The sequence below is a fragment of the Ornithorhynchus anatinus genome, chromosome 21 (genome assembly GCF_004115215.2).
Source record: "Ornithorhynchus anatinus isolate Pmale09 chromosome 21, mOrnAna1.pri.v4, whole genome shotgun sequence".
Classification (NCBI taxonomy): domain Eukaryota; kingdom Metazoa; phylum Chordata; class Mammalia; order Monotremata; family Ornithorhynchidae; genus Ornithorhynchus; species Ornithorhynchus anatinus.
The window spans coordinates 4,733,775-4,752,013 of NC_041748.1; the positions used below are offsets into that span (position 1 = coordinate 4,733,775).

At 43.2% G+C, this 18,239-nt stretch overlaps 1 protein-coding gene across 1 annotated transcript in view; it reads left to right on the forward strand.

Annotated features, from left to right (window-relative positions):
- ARPP21 (cAMP regulated phosphoprotein 21) overlaps nt 1-18,239 on the forward strand; it is a 191,809-nt gene that overhangs the window by 58,709 nt on the left and 114,861 nt on the right. The window contains 8 exon segments of the mRNA XM_016227816.3: nt 446-615; nt 1,596-1,637; nt 2,422-2,511; nt 6,685-6,777; nt 6,779-6,836; nt 9,271-9,349; nt 9,593-9,652; nt 10,488-10,628. Coding sequence (XP_016083302.1) covers nt 484-615; nt 1,596-1,637; nt 2,422-2,511; nt 6,685-6,777; nt 6,779-6,836; nt 9,271-9,349; nt 9,593-9,652; nt 10,488-10,628 — 695 coding nt within the window. The 5' untranslated portion in view covers nt 446-483.

The following is an 18,239-nucleotide window of genomic DNA, read 5'->3' on the forward strand; positions in this document are numbered from 1 at the left end:
TTCTTTCCTGAGCATCTAAAAGAGGGGCGGTGCAGACCTGTAGCTGTCCCTGACCCGGAAGCAGATGGACATCCTCCATTTGGGTCATCTGATTTAGGTTGGAGACCCTCCTCTCCTCCCCAGCTCCCCACCGTTCTCTTCATCTTCATCTCCGGTTTGCCTGTGATGGGGGTGGGGCGGGGGCGAGTCTGCTAGTGGGCAGAGCTTGGACGTCCTCATTCTAAATTTGGTTTCCCACCTCTCCGGTCAGGCGCCCACTCCAGAAGGAACTTCTTCCTCATTTGTCCTCTGCTGTTCTTCCCGGCATCTGATTCGAGAGAGACGGTCTCTCTTCCGCTGCCGAAAATTGCATCGGGCTATTATGAAGGGGAATGGAGTGACTCAGTCAAGCGGATCAATAAAAAGCCCCTCAGCATTTCTGTTTTCTGATGTTTTAACCTTCCAGACTGCCCAGCCTGGTCATTGTAATTTCCGTCTGGGACGATGTCCGAACAAGGTGAGCTGACCCCGGGAACGGGGGAAGAAGCCGGAAGCGAGCAGGACACAGCGCTCCCAGAGAATGGCATCATCAATAAGTCGGAAAGCTTGGATGAAGAGGAGAGGCTGGAATTTCAGGTAAGAGAGGAAATACTGCCATCCATCCCTTTAATCCATCCTTAGTTTCCCTTTTCCCACCACCACTTTCCTTCACCTCTCCCCAGCTGGGGGTAATTTTCCACTCTCACCTTGAGGAACCAAAGTTTAAGAAATCCCCGAATTTCCATTTCCTTGACCTCGGCTCTTTACCACTTCTCCTTCTGTCATGATCTCAGATCTGACTCTTTATTACCCCTCCTTTGGTAATCCAATTTAGCTATGATCTCAGGGGATCACAAACCTCTGAGGAGACAGTCGAGTGTAACTACCCCATTTCCAAGCCGCCCTGCGACCTGGGTTCTTTTTTTCCCATCTCCAAGGCCAAAAAGGAACGGAGGAAAGACCCGATTTCCCGGGTGACGTCCAGGTGTAAAGTTTCCAGATGGGACTGCTGAAGACCCCGAGGAAATCTGGAAGGCTTGGCTCCTGTCACCCTAAATCTGAGTTTTGCCCCCTTAGACGTGAGCTAGGACTTAGCTGAGTGGTCCTTCTTTCTTGTCATGGGCAAAATCACCCAAAACCCGACCTTCCCCATGGAGAAAGGAAATCTCTTCTGGACACGCTGATTCGATAAGACAGGTCTTAGCCTCAGACAGATTTGAAAAGGAAGTAAAAGAGGTTTGGGAGGGGGGTGTTCTGTTCGCAAATGCCACGAGTCAAGAATAGCCCTATTTCTGATAAACAGGAAGAGGTGCAATATGGTCACAGACTCTTGCTCAGGTTTTCTGTTTTCCTGGATCTGCTTAGGGCAGGTGGAGGTGGTGTGGGAGGTGAGGCAGTTGAGACAGGCAGGGATTGGCATCTTATCTCCCTTACCTCCCACACGACACCCCCCCATACCTGTTCTAAGGAGCAGGTCAGGGACTGGCGGTGTTGGGAGATCGGGAACGTGCAGATGGTAATTCTGTCTTTCTGACAATCCTAAAGTGACGATTCTTTTGTGGGTTTTCTGCACACAGAAACGCCTGGATGCTCAAAACCAACAGAGAAGGAAATCTAAGGTAAGGGGAAAGTCTGAGATGACTCCAGGGTTAATGAAATAGGAAAAGGAATCCACTTCAGAGAGGTTGTCTGTTGAGGCAGGGGCTGGTTTTCGTTCTTTCTTGCTTATTTTGAAATGTAAGCAAGGTTCTCTGCTTACAACCTCCCCTACCCATCCTTCAGTTTCACCAATTTTCTTGCTTAGAAAACTGGATTCCCCCCGATCCACACACACATTTAGTCAATGCAGCAATTAATCGGGTCAAGAGATCTGGGGAAAAACATCCATCAGTATTTGCTTGTCTGTGAGTTTATTTGTGAGCAGAGATACAAACTCTGGGTGGTTCTTGGTTTGCAAACAGTCTGGATGACGACACCAGGATTAGTTGACTTTGCACATGGTATTTGGGGGAATTTTCCCCTGTTCTCTCTGTGAGCCCCTGCTTTGGAAACTGGGGATGATTTAGGGTTGTTTCCTTGAAAGAAAGAGGATCCATTCCCCTATTGCTGTTTGTTTTCTTCAATTTCAGTCAAAGGGATGTACGTCTTCTGAGCCATGCTGGCTAGCAGATTGTCTTGAGTTTCCCCATGCCCAGGCACACAAACACACAAACACACAAGCTTGCACACATACACTCACGGACACAGAGGCGCACATGACGGATCAAAAGTACATTTTTCCCTCTGTGAGCAATTTTATTCCTGGGTTTGAAAAGCCTGCTTTCAATGGGTGGTGCACACTTGGAGACTGGTATTCAGAGGACGTCTTCTCTTGGTTTTTGTTTTTGTCTCTACTGTTTTCAGTCAGGGGCGGGAAAGGGCAAACTGACCCGGAGTCTCGCAGTCTGTGAAGAATCATCCTCTCGGCCAGGAGCAGAGGGCCTTCACGATCAGGTATGTCCACACTCCTTGTCGTAGAGGTGCATGGTCCGGGACCACCTTGGCTTGCATGACGGCGCTATCTAATTGGGTTTTCAGCCCTGTTTGGGGGCGGGGGCAGGACCTCATGACACGTGAAAGTGAAGATCTCTGATCCATACGGACTGAGCAGCGTTCAGTATGTTACAGAGTATATTACGTTTCCTTTTTTCCAGACCCTCTGAGAAATCAACAGATGGGAAGGAATTCAAAGACTTTAGATTAAAATTAAAATTAAAAGTAAGCACAACAGTGCTTTTTGTTTCTCAAAGGCACGCTCTCTTTGTCTCTCTCTCTCTCTCTCTTGCTCTCTTTCTCCCTTACTCTCTCTCTCTCTTTCTCTCTCTCAATTTCTTCCTTGCTACGACTGTCCCAGATAGAGCCCCAGGTACTTTCAGGTTTCTAGCTCAGCAGAGATGGCTCTCCACATGCACTGCCCTACCAATTGTGGATCTTAAGAGAAAGGGAGTGCAGATCAGCTGTACTGAGGCAAAATCCTTTGGGGGACTTTGGAACAGATTTTCTAATTCTGCAAAACATGGATTTGAGTGAATCCGTGCTGGTGGTCAATTATGGGTGTGACCATTGTCTCCTCTTAGTTTTTCTTCCCCTAAATCATGGCAATTAGAGAGAGCAGAGTCCAGTTCTGGCTATTGTCCCGCCCAAACTCCATTGTCAAAAAGCTCATCTTCTTTTTCGTTTGCCTGTTAGACACAGGTTGAAAACTATCCTTGAACGATGCTTCTATTGCTGACTGAAGTTTCCTTCATTTTATCGGAGATTGAGGCCGGCCAGAGAGAGAGAGAAAAAACAGGCATGATTGTTTGCAGTCCAGGTAGAGGAAAGTTTAAAATCCCCCTCACCTACAAATATTTCACTCTTTTTCTATCCAAACACCTTAAGTTCTCCTCCTGGCCTTCCAAGACTCATAGAGCATTTGTCAAAGACCAAAAAAACAAAAAAAGTCCATAGAGATTTGGTCCATCGTGCGGCTTTTCCCAAGCCCAGTAACTTAACCTGGCCCAGAAAGGAAAGTGGCTGGTTTATCTTTCAGTTGTAATTAATATGTTCTCAAACCATTAGCTTAATTTTACTTAGCCTATAAGAAACGTGTGGCTTTTGTTCAGCCTTTCATTTGTGCTTTCTGTTCTTAATGGAGACCGAAAAGGAGGCTATATGAATATCATGACTTGTATTATTAACCACTGAATGATGGCTTATACTGTACTGCACTATCTATAAGGCCCATATATATTTCCGTACATATGGACAGTGGTCTAATGGCTCCTTAACCCGTGTGACCAGGTTCCAAGGAAAAATCCCTGCCTCTATGATTTGAAACGATCAGTTGTAGCACAGTGGCCCATGCTAGACCCTAAGGTCTGTTTCCTTCTTCTAACGAGAGCAGAAAGATTAAACTACAGGTGGTCCTAAAGGTTCAGAACTAGCTGATCCAGAATAAATCTGTGGGTTCCCCCCATCCTGCCCCCCCCCCCACCCTCCTACCCAAATCTTGAAGCAGCTGAGGGGGTGGAACGACCGAAGGGGAGTAAAGAAACTTTCCTAGTCTTCGAGAAGGGAGAGAAGCAGCCTGGTGAGGTTCTATGCCGAGTCTTCATTAGCTATCACAGAGTTTACAAAACCGAGGAAATCGATAACCTGAGAATGTACAGTACATTGCCAGAATTCTACAGAGTATGGATTGTACTGCCATCCTGATGTTCTTCTTTCTAAGCTATGGAAATCTGCCTTCATTTTCCTGTGTGGGAAAACTCTTGCTACCTGTAGTACTTGATCTCAGACACTGAGTCGATCGCTGAGTTTGTCCTTAATTAAAAGGAATTTTGCTGATACATTCTTCTATTGACCTCTCCGTGTACTACTGCAGCTTAAACTTTTCTTTTATTGTTATTGGATATACTTATCCTGTATCAATGTACTCATTAACATTGTATTTTATTATCGAACAAGTCAATAAAATAAATATTAAAACACAGTAGATTGTTTTTACCAAATCTACAGCCCTTTTGTGTGTTTTTTCAATGCCACACTTTCCCTATAGCTGTATACGTTCTGTTTAGAGTATATGTGAGTATACAGTTTACTGTTTATGTGTCTGTTTGTAGACAATGTCTTTCAATCTTTTGCCACCTCATTAAGAGTTGCATCTAATTACCTCCTGGATATTCAGATCAAGGTACTGACTGTAGTCTGGGTTATTCTATTTTCCACTGTTTTGAAGAAGTAATGACCGCACTAGACCATCTGAAATCCTTCAGAAGAATCTTATAAGGGAACAAACTTATTTGCTCCCGGCACCTTTTTGAAGAATCAGAGTTTCTGCTGTTTTTCTCTTCAAGTAAAAGGAAATCATCCTACAATCCAGCCAAGGCAGCTTTCCAATTTCAAGCTTTTATGTCCCAGCCCATGTGGTTAATAGCTCCCATAACCTGACTTCATTCAATTCTGCATGAACCACTGAGGTTTCCGTTCTCTAGGGACAATAACGACGATTAGGAGATCAGCCTCAGGTAGAGATTTGCCCAAATAATTGACTTCTGTCCTATCCTGTGTTGTCATATCCAGTCTTTTGTGCCATTGTTTAACTTCATGGCAACAGTTACTCTCCAGTCCAGCCACTTCGCGTCAGAATTCCTATCCTAGAAATGACAAGTTTACACCAATTTCTCTATTTTATTGGATTTTTGCCATGGCTCAGGCTGAATTTATAAAATGATTCTCATAGTCTAGGCTTGACCTGAGTCAACAACGTAAAGAAAAAACAAAAAACAAGAAAACCAAACCCAGTAACGGGTGAGACAACTGCTACCGACAGGATGCCTAGATCAACACTGAGGGCCCCACAGGTCTAAATTCTTTTTCTTCCTTGCCTAATGACCTTCTGAAGTTATCAGTTGGGAAAAATGTTCCTCTGAAGTAGCATCTTCCATATAAGGGACACATATAACATCAGGGAGGGGGACGTCACTTTGTGCCCAGCACGGATTCTTCCTCAAATGAAAAATGGGGCCTTGTTCCATCATTCTTCTTCAAAACAATGAAAATACTTATTAGATTAGTGCAGGCATTTGTAATGCCAAAACTGCCATTAACTGAATATTGTTAATGTATCTCAGCCATTAAATCCTGGCTTTTCCTTGTAGAAAGGAAGACGTAAGAGCTAATTCCAAGGCCTCTGAAAGACCAGTTTCACAACAAACACTGATTTAAAAGAAACCTCTGTCTTTGGATTTCTAGTAGAAAAAAGAAAAAGAATTAATCCATCTGTGGAAACCAACACTTTCAGAACATATTCATTTTTGTTAATATAATAATTTCCTCTTTTGCCAAAGGCCTTCTATTTATTGAAACTATGCATTGTAATGAGGTGGAGATTGACTAATATAACTGTGTTTTTAAAACCCTCGTTGATAACTTGTAATAAACGTTGCTCCTTAGCAACATTATTTTAAAATGTTCCTTTTACTGTGCGGCAATATCCAAGGGGGAGATATCACAACTGTAGTTGTTCCCAGATAGACTTTTTTATGGAAATCTAAAGTTCTAAAATGTGTAAAGAGGCATATGTGTCTGTGTTTTCACCTGTGCGCTACCTGTTTGTCAGGGTAGGAGGCTGTTGAGGACTGCGGAATTGTGGGAACAGTCCTTCATGGTTGGCGGTGATAGAAGTGTTTTGACTGAAATCTTTTTTTTTAAAAGGAGACTAAAAAGAAACCTTGGGAGAAAATAAGATGCATGAATCAAAGGGACTGAATTGGCTAGTGTTCATATTAGTGCATCAGACTCCTCCTGTTTACTGTACATCCTAACCTTTCATTACCTTCAGAGGAGCTCACGGTGGGCAGGGAATGTGTCTGTTTATTGTCATATTGTACTCTCCCAAGCGCTTAGTACAGTGCTCCGCACACAGTAAGTGCTCAATAAATACGATCGAATGAATGAAGAAGAATCTGATCCTAAAGAACAATCGTTAAGAGCAGGATTACTATTATTATTATTATTTTTTGCACAATAGAAATACCTGTGCTTGGCTTTCGTTTGTCTCTGCTTAACCAACTTTACGCACAATGGAAGCCAGTACAAGTACATTGGATCGGGCCCTAAACGATTATATTTTTTCCCCAACAGGAATCCATTCAGTTACAACTTTCCAGATTCCCAAGCCTACAAGAAGATGATAAATCTAGTAAAGATGACCTTGAGAAGGAAAAAGAAAAGGATAAAAAACAAAGAAAAAGATAAAAGCTCTGAAAAAGCCAAGATAAGAATGTTATCAAAAGGTGAATGTGAAAAATGATTCATTCCTTGTTCAATTTGGGCAAACCCGGGTTGTGGAATAGACCCTCTGTCATCTATTCTTGGACACTCACATGTTAAAATAGAGAGATGGTATCTACGAAAGAATATCAGAAGAAGTGGGAGAGAGAAATAGGCAAGATAGGTAAAGAGATGGATGACAAGGTAAATAGGTAGAGTAGGAAGAAGGAAAGATAGATATAGATTAAGCTATCGTCTCCCTTCATTTTCAAAGATGAAGGAAGCAGTGTGGTCTAGAGGAAAGAGCATGGACCTGGGAGTCGGAGGAGCTGGGTTCTAATCACAGCTCTGCCACTTACTTGCTGAGTGACGGAGGCAAGTCACTTAACATCTCTGCGCCTCATCTGCAAAATAGGGTTTCAATAGCTGTTCTCCCTCCTACGTAGACCGTGAGCCGCATGTGGGACCTGAATATTCTCTATCGATCCCCGTGCTTAGTTCGGGCTTGGCACATAGTAAATGCTTAACAAATACCACAATTATTATAATTATTTTGGAAAACTGAAACATGGCATTCATGTGTTCCCATGTAGCGGAAAAGATCCAAAAGTATTTTTAAGGCCATGCGTATGTTTTAGCTATCCAGCTGATGTCAGTGGGAAACGCTACAATACGACCGCATAATAAAAATCAGCTTGCCTTTAGCCTGAATTGATGAAAAGAAGCTATTCCAATTATTTGTATTCTGAATTATGTTACTGCAAAGGAGAATCTATTCAGAGCAGTTGCAGGAGAACTCTTCTCCTCTGGACTGTCTTCCCCTCTAGACTGTAAATTTGTCATGGGCAGGGAAAGGGCCAACTCTGTTGTATAGTACAAGAAGCACTTAAACAGTGCTCTGCAAATAGGAAACACTCAGTAACTACCGATGATGTTGATGTCGATGATAAATGTTTTCTTTACTTGTAATTATGCAGCAGGGATGTCATCGAGAATTGCCTAGAATACTTTTTTTAACCTTTTGGCTCATTTTAAAGATGGCTGTTTATTACACAGGATTTAGAGTAGATGAACTTTAACTTAATATTTAATCAATAATAATAATTGTGGTACTTGTTAAGCACTTACTATCTGCCAAGCACCGTTCTAGGCGCTGGGATGGATACAAGCAAAACAGGTTGGACGCAGTCTCTGTTCCACATGAGGCTCACAATCTTAACACCCATTTTACAAGTGAGGTAGCTGAGGCACAGAAAAGTGAAGCGACTTACTGAAGGTCATAGAGCAGACGAGTGAGGGAGCTGGGATTAGAACCCAGGTTCTCCTGACTCCCAGGCCCGTGCTCTATCCACTACGCAATGCTGCTTTTCCAATTCCATTATTCATACAAAGTAGTTCATTATTTCATAACAGAAGGAACAAAAAAAAAACAATCTTGATTTAAAACATTTTACATTAGTCAATATTTTTCTTGCAGAAGAATAAGACTCTTAGTCAGAAGATAGAGTGTGCTTCAAATGCTGAACAGATGTAAATAAATGTGCATAATCTTACGGGTGTGTGTGTGTATGTGAGAGAAAGAGAATTCATGTAGATATTTTTAATCGAGATCTGCACACATGTGAAGTTCCGTAGGTCTGCAACAAGGATTTAAAGGTAGAGCATGCTTGCAGAAGAGAAAATAAATGATTGAAATACTTTATCAAAATTAATTCTTCTTTAGGAGCCTTTAGAGATTCAGAAACCTGAGCAGATTTTCTGGCTCTGCTTCCCTGATCTAAGATACTTGTGGACAGGGAACATGTCTACCACTTCTGTTGTACTGTACTTTCCTAAGCACTTAGTACAGTGCTCTACACAGTGTAAGTATTCAATAAATACCACTGATTGATTGATTGATTGATTGACTACAAGTCATGGATTCCTGGGAAAGAACTCCCTCTTTCCCTCCAGGTTATGGTAAGTGCTTGCCTGGTGCATCGGCAAGTAGATAATATGAGTTGACAGGGAAAGTGGAGTTTAATACTGAGGTCCAGAAGGGAATAATCAATCCATCAATCTCGTTTATTGTGCTGCAGAGCACTGTACTGTACTAAGCGGCTTGAGAAAACACAATATAACAGAGTTGGTAGACAGGTTCCCAGCCCACCCAAGCTAGTCATCTTTATCTGACTAAGACAGGGGCAAGCGATCCTAACTCCCTTGGTTGTTGGAAGACAAGTGTGTGTACGTGTTTGTGTGTGTGTGTGCATGAATATACATCTACATATATATGCAAGTACATATGTGTATGTATATATATATGCACACACACATAAATAAGTATATGTGTTCCTGTGACTTTGATTCAATTCTTCAGGGTAGTTGTTTTAGAAATATGACTGTTTCACAGCTAGAATTCTCCAGTTTTTATATGTAAAAAACCTAAAACAAATCTACCCAAATTGTTTATTTCAGATTGCAGTCAAGAATACACAGACTCTACAGGCATAGACTTGCACGAGTTTCTGGTAAACACATTAAAGAACAATCCCAGGTAAGTATTTTGTAGGCAGAAAATACAAGGCCCCTAAAATCTAAGCCCATTACTATCGACAGCCCACACATCGTTTCGGGTTTCCCTGTGGAGGAGAAAACGCCCAACCCTAATTACTCGTCTAATTAGGGAGTCTGTTCTTATTCCAGATTCTCCCCATGACATCAATGCCAAAGCCTTTACTCTGATCATTGGACATATAGGGGAAACAAGACCGTTTGAAATGTAGCATTTATCTTTCAGGGACAGAATGATCCTATTGAAAATGGAGCAGGAAATTATTGATTTCATTGGTGACAACAAGTATGTTACTTTTTGGTTATTTTACAATTCCAACTCATAGTGGATCACGCTGATGCTTTGTAAATCAGGGTGGGGTTCGGGGGGTGGTGTATGTGAGTGTTTGTGGGTGCATGTGTATGTGACAGAGAAAGAGGACTGAGAGGAGCGTGGGAGGGAGAGAAGAAAGTGAGAGGAGAGAAAGGCAAGAGATAGAGGGAAAGAGGGAAGGGAGGGAGAGAGAGAGTGAACATGGATCCAATTTAATATACACATATTCATATTTGTTGAAGAAGCTGTATGCTATTGAGGATTGTTAATTCGGAGGTGTGAATTCCTGCTCGTTAAATTGCTGACAAAATGCCTATAAACAGAGAACCACTGATCATCACACAGTAGCCGTGACACAAAGCCAGCCTTTTCATTTTGATTATAGTTTTTTAATGGCTTCCAGCTGGCTCCAGTCAGTTATGCCTGGAAATAATTTTACAGCTTTCACAGCAAAGGGTATAATGATACATCTCCGGATAGCATCTATAATCAAATATTGTGTCATATCATTCTGTCTGCATGTTGTTACATCTTTAATATGCCGCAAAATAAAACGAAATACTTTTTAATAGATGCTAAATTCTGTTTTGCTCAAAGATGCCCTAAACTACAAAATAGAAAAGTACCACTTGCAGCTTGATCAATAGACACTTAACGTGTCAAGTCATTTGGAAATTAAAATGGCACCAGGAAGGAAATAGGCTTTGATGCGGAGATAGAAGAGAAACAATTTTGCTTCTTCACTGTAAACCCGTTTTCCGCCAGAGATGGTAATCCGCTGATCGATTTTTATTGTGTTTTATTCCAGTAATCATTATAAAAAATTCCCTCAAATGTCATCGTATCAGAGGATGCTGGTTCACAGAGTAGCGGCGTACTTTGGAATGGATCATAATGTGGATCAGACTGGAAAATCTGTTATAATCAACAAGACCGGCAATACTAGAATGTAAGCCTCATCATTATTGTTCCGACAGTCTGTTTCCCTTTTTTACCCGGTAAAGGACTTGTACTTTACAGTGACGTGTCTTTCAAAAGGGATCATTTTGCAAAAGCTGAGTGTGATCTATCCTAGTCTGCAGCGCCGTTTCATCTATCCTTAGACGATTACCTGAAGATAATGGAAGTTTGTAGAATGAAACAAACCAGTTGATCCCATAGCAAGCTGTGATTGGCGTCTCATCCAAAAAGTCTCTTAATAGAGAATTGCTTTGCTTTCTGTTCTAAACAATTCAGCGTAGACATTTCAAGGAATGCTGGGAAAAATATCCTTTTCCTTGCTTCCTTATTCCTTTGCCGAGTCTCGGTATCAAGAGATCTGAATTTTTAATGTTGCTTCATTGTTTTTGGTCTTAAAGACATCATGATTTCACCCCTAAATCTTTCATAAATGCATTACCATTGGAAGCATAATAGATTTAAAGTCTAAAAGATAGTGTGGTGTGTCCTCAAATCCTTTAATAGTTTATCATACGCCCATGAATCTGGTGGCTTTTTAAGATCCCACTGTGGCCTACCCCAAAATATCTCTTTAAATTCAACATTATCCCTAGTTAAACCATCCTCTTATCGCTTTTATATGACCCCCTCTGTCACCCGGCAAAGAAATGCCAAAAAGGACTATGCTTGGGGATGAATGGAGAAAGAGAGCTATAATTCCCTTTCTCACCTATGTTTCTGGCAATAAGGGAAATGTTGAAAAAGAAAATAATCCAGAGTGACTTTGCATGACCCTCTTGGTGCATTCTTGGAAGATGCAGTGTTTGCGAAATGACATTTTACGAGCCATGGAGGCAGTGGGAATTGGGGGAGTCATTTCTTGTATCTGCAGATATGTCATCGCGTTTAAAGGAGGTTAGTGGAATGCATTTCTCCAGAGGTGGAGCCTAGATGGACATATTCATGAAGGGGCCCGGGATGGTTTTAAGGAGAGGAGAGAGTTTATTTGTCTTCAGAGCCCTGCTGGGTTGAGACCCGGGAAGTTCTCCGTGCCCCTGGCTCCATGCTCTTTGGATTCTCGCCAGAGTAGCTCAGTTGCAGTGCAGATACTCTCCAACTGTCATCGGCAGTCTTACCTCTTAAGCATCCCAGTCTCTCCTCTGGAGGTTTGAACCCAGAACCCCCTTAGAGAACCCTCAGCCGCTGACCCTGACACCACAGCTTCCCTAGGCCAATCCCCGCATCTCTGAGGGGTGGCAGAGAAAGTCTACACTCCCCCCGACCCCCGGAGACTTCTGGAAGACCAGGCGAGCACTGGAGCTTCATATATTGATGCACTTTAACCAACATTTCCCTCTTGAAATGCCCATTGTTATTCTCCGTTTCTTTCTAAAGCAAGCACAGTTCAAACTGATCTTTCAAGAAGAGCCGGTTCTTATGTCTAGGGCTGCTTGACAAGCCCACTGAGGTAGCTGGGACTGACCTAGATTGATAATGAGTAAAGTTTCCTAAAAAGGGACTGCATTTCACTCCCAGCAATCAGACTTCTGAATTCCAAGCCCCGGAAGGTGTTTGACTCTCCCTCATCGTCAAATAAGCTGCCTTCTGGCTCTCAAGTACTCAAGTACAATACTCTCTGGCTTTCAGGAAAGTCAGGGAGGGATCGACACGGACAGTTTGCCCAAAAACCTCCTCTCCTTCTGGCTTTCTGCCCCTATTTTAAAAATCATGCTAAGCAAGGGATTCTCTGTGGTTGTCTAGAAAAGGAAGAGTGTCGGTTGTAGTGTAAATTAGTGGGCAGGGAATGTGTCTACCGACTCTCTCAAGCTCTTAGTAGAGTGCTCTGCACACAGAAAGTGCTCAGTAAATATGATTGATTGATCAAGAGCGGGTCACCTGGATGTATCAAAGTCATGATCCGCAAAATTGTTCTTTCAACTTCCACTGTACGTCTCTCTCCTAGAAGAGCGGTTTGTACTTTCAACCCAGTGACGTTTCTCTGCTGCCCAAATATTTACCAACTGTCCTCTTTATATTTGCAGCATATTAAATGGTTCCTTGGCTACTGATCATCAAATAGCAAGCAGTGGAAGTTCCCAAAATGAAACCCCATTTCAGTCTGGTGGTGGTTTCTGAGGTTTGGGTGTGCAGACCGTAAGGTCGCCGTGGCCAGGGAATTCTGCTAATTCTGTTGTATTGTGCTCTCCCAGCCACTTAGTACAGTGCTCTGCACCTAGTAAGCGTTCAGTACATAAGACTGATTGATTGATGCATCTGTCCTTCCTCAGCATTCCCTTAACCCTTTTGAGCTTTGAGAGCGAAGAGGGGTACGGCATGGGGTCTCTCCATCTGGACCACTGTCAGGGATCCAAAATGGAATTTTAATAAGTGAGGGTGAAATATGCTCAAATCTAAGTCCTGCATTGTGTGAGATGAATCAGAATCGCTGGGGTTTGGTGTAGGGCTGACCAGATGGAAGCAGAAATGATTTCAGCTAGGAGAAGACTCAACACTGAATCGGCCCACAAAGGCCTCTCAAAAATCATTTCCCAGACCTTCTCCTATCTGAACTCAGATCTGTGGTGTGACAGCACATCTGCCAGCTGTGTTGCCCACCTGACTTTAGGAGGTGTCACTGAAGCCTTTTGGAGAAGCTGGGAGTTGACTGAAGTTCCTTCACGAAGCTCCAGCTTAGGCAGTTCCCAGTCACGGATCCCATCTCTGGGAGCGCGGCAGTGAGTCTGAAGAATAAATGGTCTGCCGTCCAGGGTTGGAAATCTAGCAACATCCTAGTTTGCTCATTCTAGTTTCTAACTGACTTGTTCTTCACGAGTCGCTTAACTGGGTTCGATGAGCGTGGCCTCAGTGGAAATTCCAAAGACCCACCTCAAATCGCGGCTCTGAGATGAGTAGTATAGTGGGGAGATCTCCAGACCTGAGACATGGAATAAAATCAAAAGCTGCTGCTTTCAGATTTCTGCCTGACACTCTTGGCCTTCCCTCTACGCCCATCAGGAAGGAGACCTAGAAGCCAAGGGCAGCAGCAAACGTGAGGGGATTATTACAGTCCCGTATATGCCATACCCTCCTGAGTTCAGTGGACTGTCCCGAATAATTAGTAGAAGGTTCTGCACACAGTAAGCGCTCAATAAATACCATTGATCTTTTGAACGATTGATCTGGATATGCATACACTGTTGAGTTCTTTTGACTCAGAACAGCACTCTAGGGTCTAAAGCATAAACTCCGGTCTCTGTGCTGGGAGCCGCAGCTGTGACGTACAAAGCCAGCAGCCTGAAGTGTCTTCTCTTCGATTTCCAGCAGCAGGACAGTGCTTTTGGCCCCAATGGCCAGCAGAGGTAGAGACAGGTAGAGGCAGGAATGCTGTTAATAGCAGGGAAAAGTGACAAAACTCTATCTCATAAACAGGGCATTTAGAGACCCTCCTTATCGATGAATCAATCGATCATTTTAATTGAGAGCTTACTGTGTGCAGAGCACAGAACCAAGCGCTTGAGAGATTTGGAAGACACATTCTCTGCCCACGAGAAGCTTGCTTGACTATGACTGTTTTTTGTACATCCTGGTGCCAAGCGGTTCGATGTACCAGGACGAGCAAGATTAGATGGTTGTGAAAACTGTTGAGGGATAGGAGAGCACGAGAGGAGAAAGACGGATTGTCAGCTACCACATGTATATACTCTCTGGGCTTGGAATAGCTACTCTTCACTGCAGTGGGCATATTGGACAATCTCAATGGGGAAAAAAATTAATGTTATTCGTCATCATGGGTGCCTGTAACTATTTCTTGTTGGTCTACATAGGCCCAGGCATACAGAATAAGCAGGGCACTGAAAAAGAGTGAATGAAACCCAATGAAAGAGCGATCCAACTTATTTGTTAATGAAGTTCTCCACTCTTCCCCACCCCCTGGTTTACCTGGATTTAGCATTTGCACAAGATATTTTGAAATGCAAAATGAAATGAGCAGGGTGGCCTAGTGGGTAGAGCACGGGCCCTGGGAGTCAAAAGTACCTGGGATCTAATCCCGGTTCCGCCACTCGTCCCTGCTCCACCACTTGGGCCAGTCGCTTCACTTCTCGGTGCTTCAGTTACCTCATCTGTAAAATGGAGATTAAGACTGTGAGCCCCACGTGGAACAGGAAATGAGTCCAACCTCATCATCTTGTATCTATCCAGGTGCTTAGTACAGTGTCTGGCACAGAGTAAGCGCTTAAACAATCTCATAAAAAAAGGCCTTAGAACACAGACTGGAAGAAGCACTTTAAAAATCAATAGTCCAGTAATACCATCTTCTGGAGACCACAGATTTATTGGTATATTCATTTTCCCTGCTCTGAATGGCAGGTTTTAGGGAATGCAGAGTTTGAATAGTTTAAGCTTGTTTGTGGCTGATTGAATTGTATCGAGGAAAAGTATGTCCCAAGAGGCCAAAGGTGAATCTGAACAAAATAAGAGTCTAAATCTACTGAGAGGAATTTAAGCCTCTCGTCACATCACTCAGGAAAGGGAATCAAGGTGGTGGTTCTTCTTAGAATTGCTTTAGATAGGTGGATTTCTGGTAGATTGGCCAAAGTGTTTGTGGGATTTCATGATATTAGTCAAGGGGAAAAAGCAATGTGTGGTCACTGTCACAATCCTATCAGGATTGTTTTTTCTATGTCGCACTCAGTCACCATATCATGGATGAATAGAACATGAACCATTATAAACTCTAGATGCACATTTACTGGGACATACGCTAACGTGGGTTAGAACCGAGGTACATCTAACCCAGGATTGGCTCTCCAATAGGAGAATAGTGTGATAGACTCCTTCCAGGACATCGTTTAGACCTAACCTAAATAAATACAGGGGCCACGGCCCATGTATGTGTTTGTAATACAGCCAAAGGTGTGAAATATCTCCGATTGTATCATAGCCGTGTTGATAACATTCCTATGATCGTGATGTCTGAGGTTGCGATACGAATGTGATTGCAACGGATATGGGATGGTGCCAAATCTGGGTTAAGACGTGACTGTTTGTGATGTTCCTGTGTTTGCGACGCTTCTGTGATTGTGCAAATCTGGATCTGTGACTCTCACGTTTGTGACCTACCTGTGGCTGAGCCTGTATTTAGAACAACACTATGGAAGTGCATTTAATTTTCCTGAAAGATTTGTTACCCCATCCCCAGAAGAGTGCATTCTTGCCATTAATATTGTTTAATTTTTTTTCTAATTTTTCACGGCGACTCCCATTCCTGCCTGGGTTTTCTCACTGAGGGGACTCCTAGTCCCTGTGTCCAAACGAGCCTGCCCTCATCCGTTGCCAGGATTCTTTAAAATGCCAACCTTTTGCTGGCAGTGGGGTTTAAGCTGAGGCGTAGCAGGATCTGGGAATTCATCACGTGGAAAGCAGTCAAGGGAACGTTACCAAAAAGAAGTGGGTGTCTCTTCTGGGACCCAATTAAAAGTCATTCCTCCCGCCTCTATCATCTCTTGCAGGATTCTGCCGATCCCCTCTCGGTCAGTCAATCGATGGTATTTATTGAGCGCTTCATATGTGCAGATCACTGTCCTAAGCAGTGGGTAAGGTACAATATCACAGAGTTGGGCAGACACAATCCGGATCATGATGAGCTTACTCCTCGCAGGCACCCAGCAAAGGAGGAAGTGGCGGATGTGGGAATGGAGCTGAATTTCTTGTAGGTTTTCAGGTAGAATCAGAATTGGGCCAGGAATAAAAATGGGCACTGCTTCAAGGCAGCGAACAAATCCTGAATGTTATTGATTTATTATCAGCACTTAACAAATACTATAATTATTATTATTATTAAACAAGTGGTACTGGAAATAGCAAGATACCTTACCCACCTCTTCTTTTCCTTTCCAACTCAGCTGGCATTGCTTTCCTCCAGCTGTTGAGTTGAGATTTCGGGCTAAACCCGAATCTTTTAATAATATTCTTTTTGGGAAATGAAGAGTTTGAGCTTTCTGCCATCACTCAGAATTCACCCTCTGCACCTGCACATTTGATCCCATCCCTTCTCACATTATCAAAGCACCTGCTCCCTCCTTTCTTCCCTCCCTGACCTCCATCTTCAACTGTTCAACTGTTCAACTGTTTGCTCTCCAGTGAATTCTTCCCCTATTGCTTTCAAACAGACTCATGTCTCCCCTAAAAACTTGAAAGAAACACTACCTTGACCCCTCGGCTCCCTCCAGTTATCACCCATCTCCCTCCTTCCATTTCTCTCCAAATTCCCTAAGTGAGTTGTCACCCGCTATCTCAAGTTCCTCTCCTGCAATTCTCCCCTTGACCCCCCTCCAATTTGACTTCCAAGCCCAGGCTCTTGCCACCGAGCTTGGCACCCCAAACTTAACATCTCTCAAACACAACTCCTTATCTTCCCACACACACTCTGTCCTCCCCAATATTTTTCCATTACTGTAGGCAGTGCCACCATTCTTCCTGCCTCAAAACCCCACAAATGTGGCATTTTCCTCAACTCCTCTCTCTCATTCAAACCACATATTCAATCTGTCACTAAATCCTGTTGATTCATCTTCACAGGACAGCTAAAATCTCCCCTGTCCTCTCCATCCAAACTGCTATCACATTAAACCAAGCCCTCATTTTATCCCACCTTGACTGATGTTGCACCCTCCTTGCTGACCCTCCAGCCTTGGTCTCTCCCCACTCCAGTCCATACTTGGCTCGACTGCCTGGATCATTTTTCTACAAAAATCTTCAGTCTATGTTTCCCCACTCCTCAAGAAGCTCCAGTGGTTGCCCATCCACCTCCGTATCAAACAGTAACTCCTCACCATCTGGTTTAAAGTATTCAAGCACCTTGCCCCCTCCTACCTCACCTCACTACTCTTCTACTACAACCCAGCCCACACACTTTGCTCCTTTATTGTCAAGCTACTCAGTGGACCCCCTTTCCATCTATCTCACTTCTGGCCTCTCAACCACATCATGCCTCTGGCCCAGATTGCCCCCCGTCTTCATATATGACAGACAATTACTTTCCCTGCCTTCAAATTCTTACTGAAGACACATCTCCTCCAAGAGGCCTTCCCTGATTGCCCTCCTCATTTCCTCTTCTCCCACTCCCTTCTGTTGGCAACCAGATCTGCTCCATTTATTTCACCCTTCCATCAGCCCCACAGCACTTTTCATACATATTTTGTAATTTTTTCATTGATATTAATGTCTGTTTCCCCCTCTTTCCTGCTTGTTGTGGGCGGGGAATGTGTTTACCAACTCTGCTATATTGTACTCTCCCAAGTACTTAGTACAGTGCTCTGCACACAGGAAGCACTCAATAAATATGAATGATTAAATGATTTTAGGATTTTCCCCAAGCCTTGCCTGTTACCCACTTATCCAAACAAGACCAGGACCAGAAAATCGGGCTAGTCTCTGCCTTCAATTACCATTAATTTAGTGAAACCTGCATTTCCATCTTGCAGAGAAGCAGGAATCATAGATCGGGTCATTTAATCAATCGGTGGTGTTTACTGAGCACTTACCGTGTGCAGAGCACTGTACTAAACACTTGAGGAATAAAGCCGGAATAGACCCTAAGAGGTTATCTAGCTTATCTTCA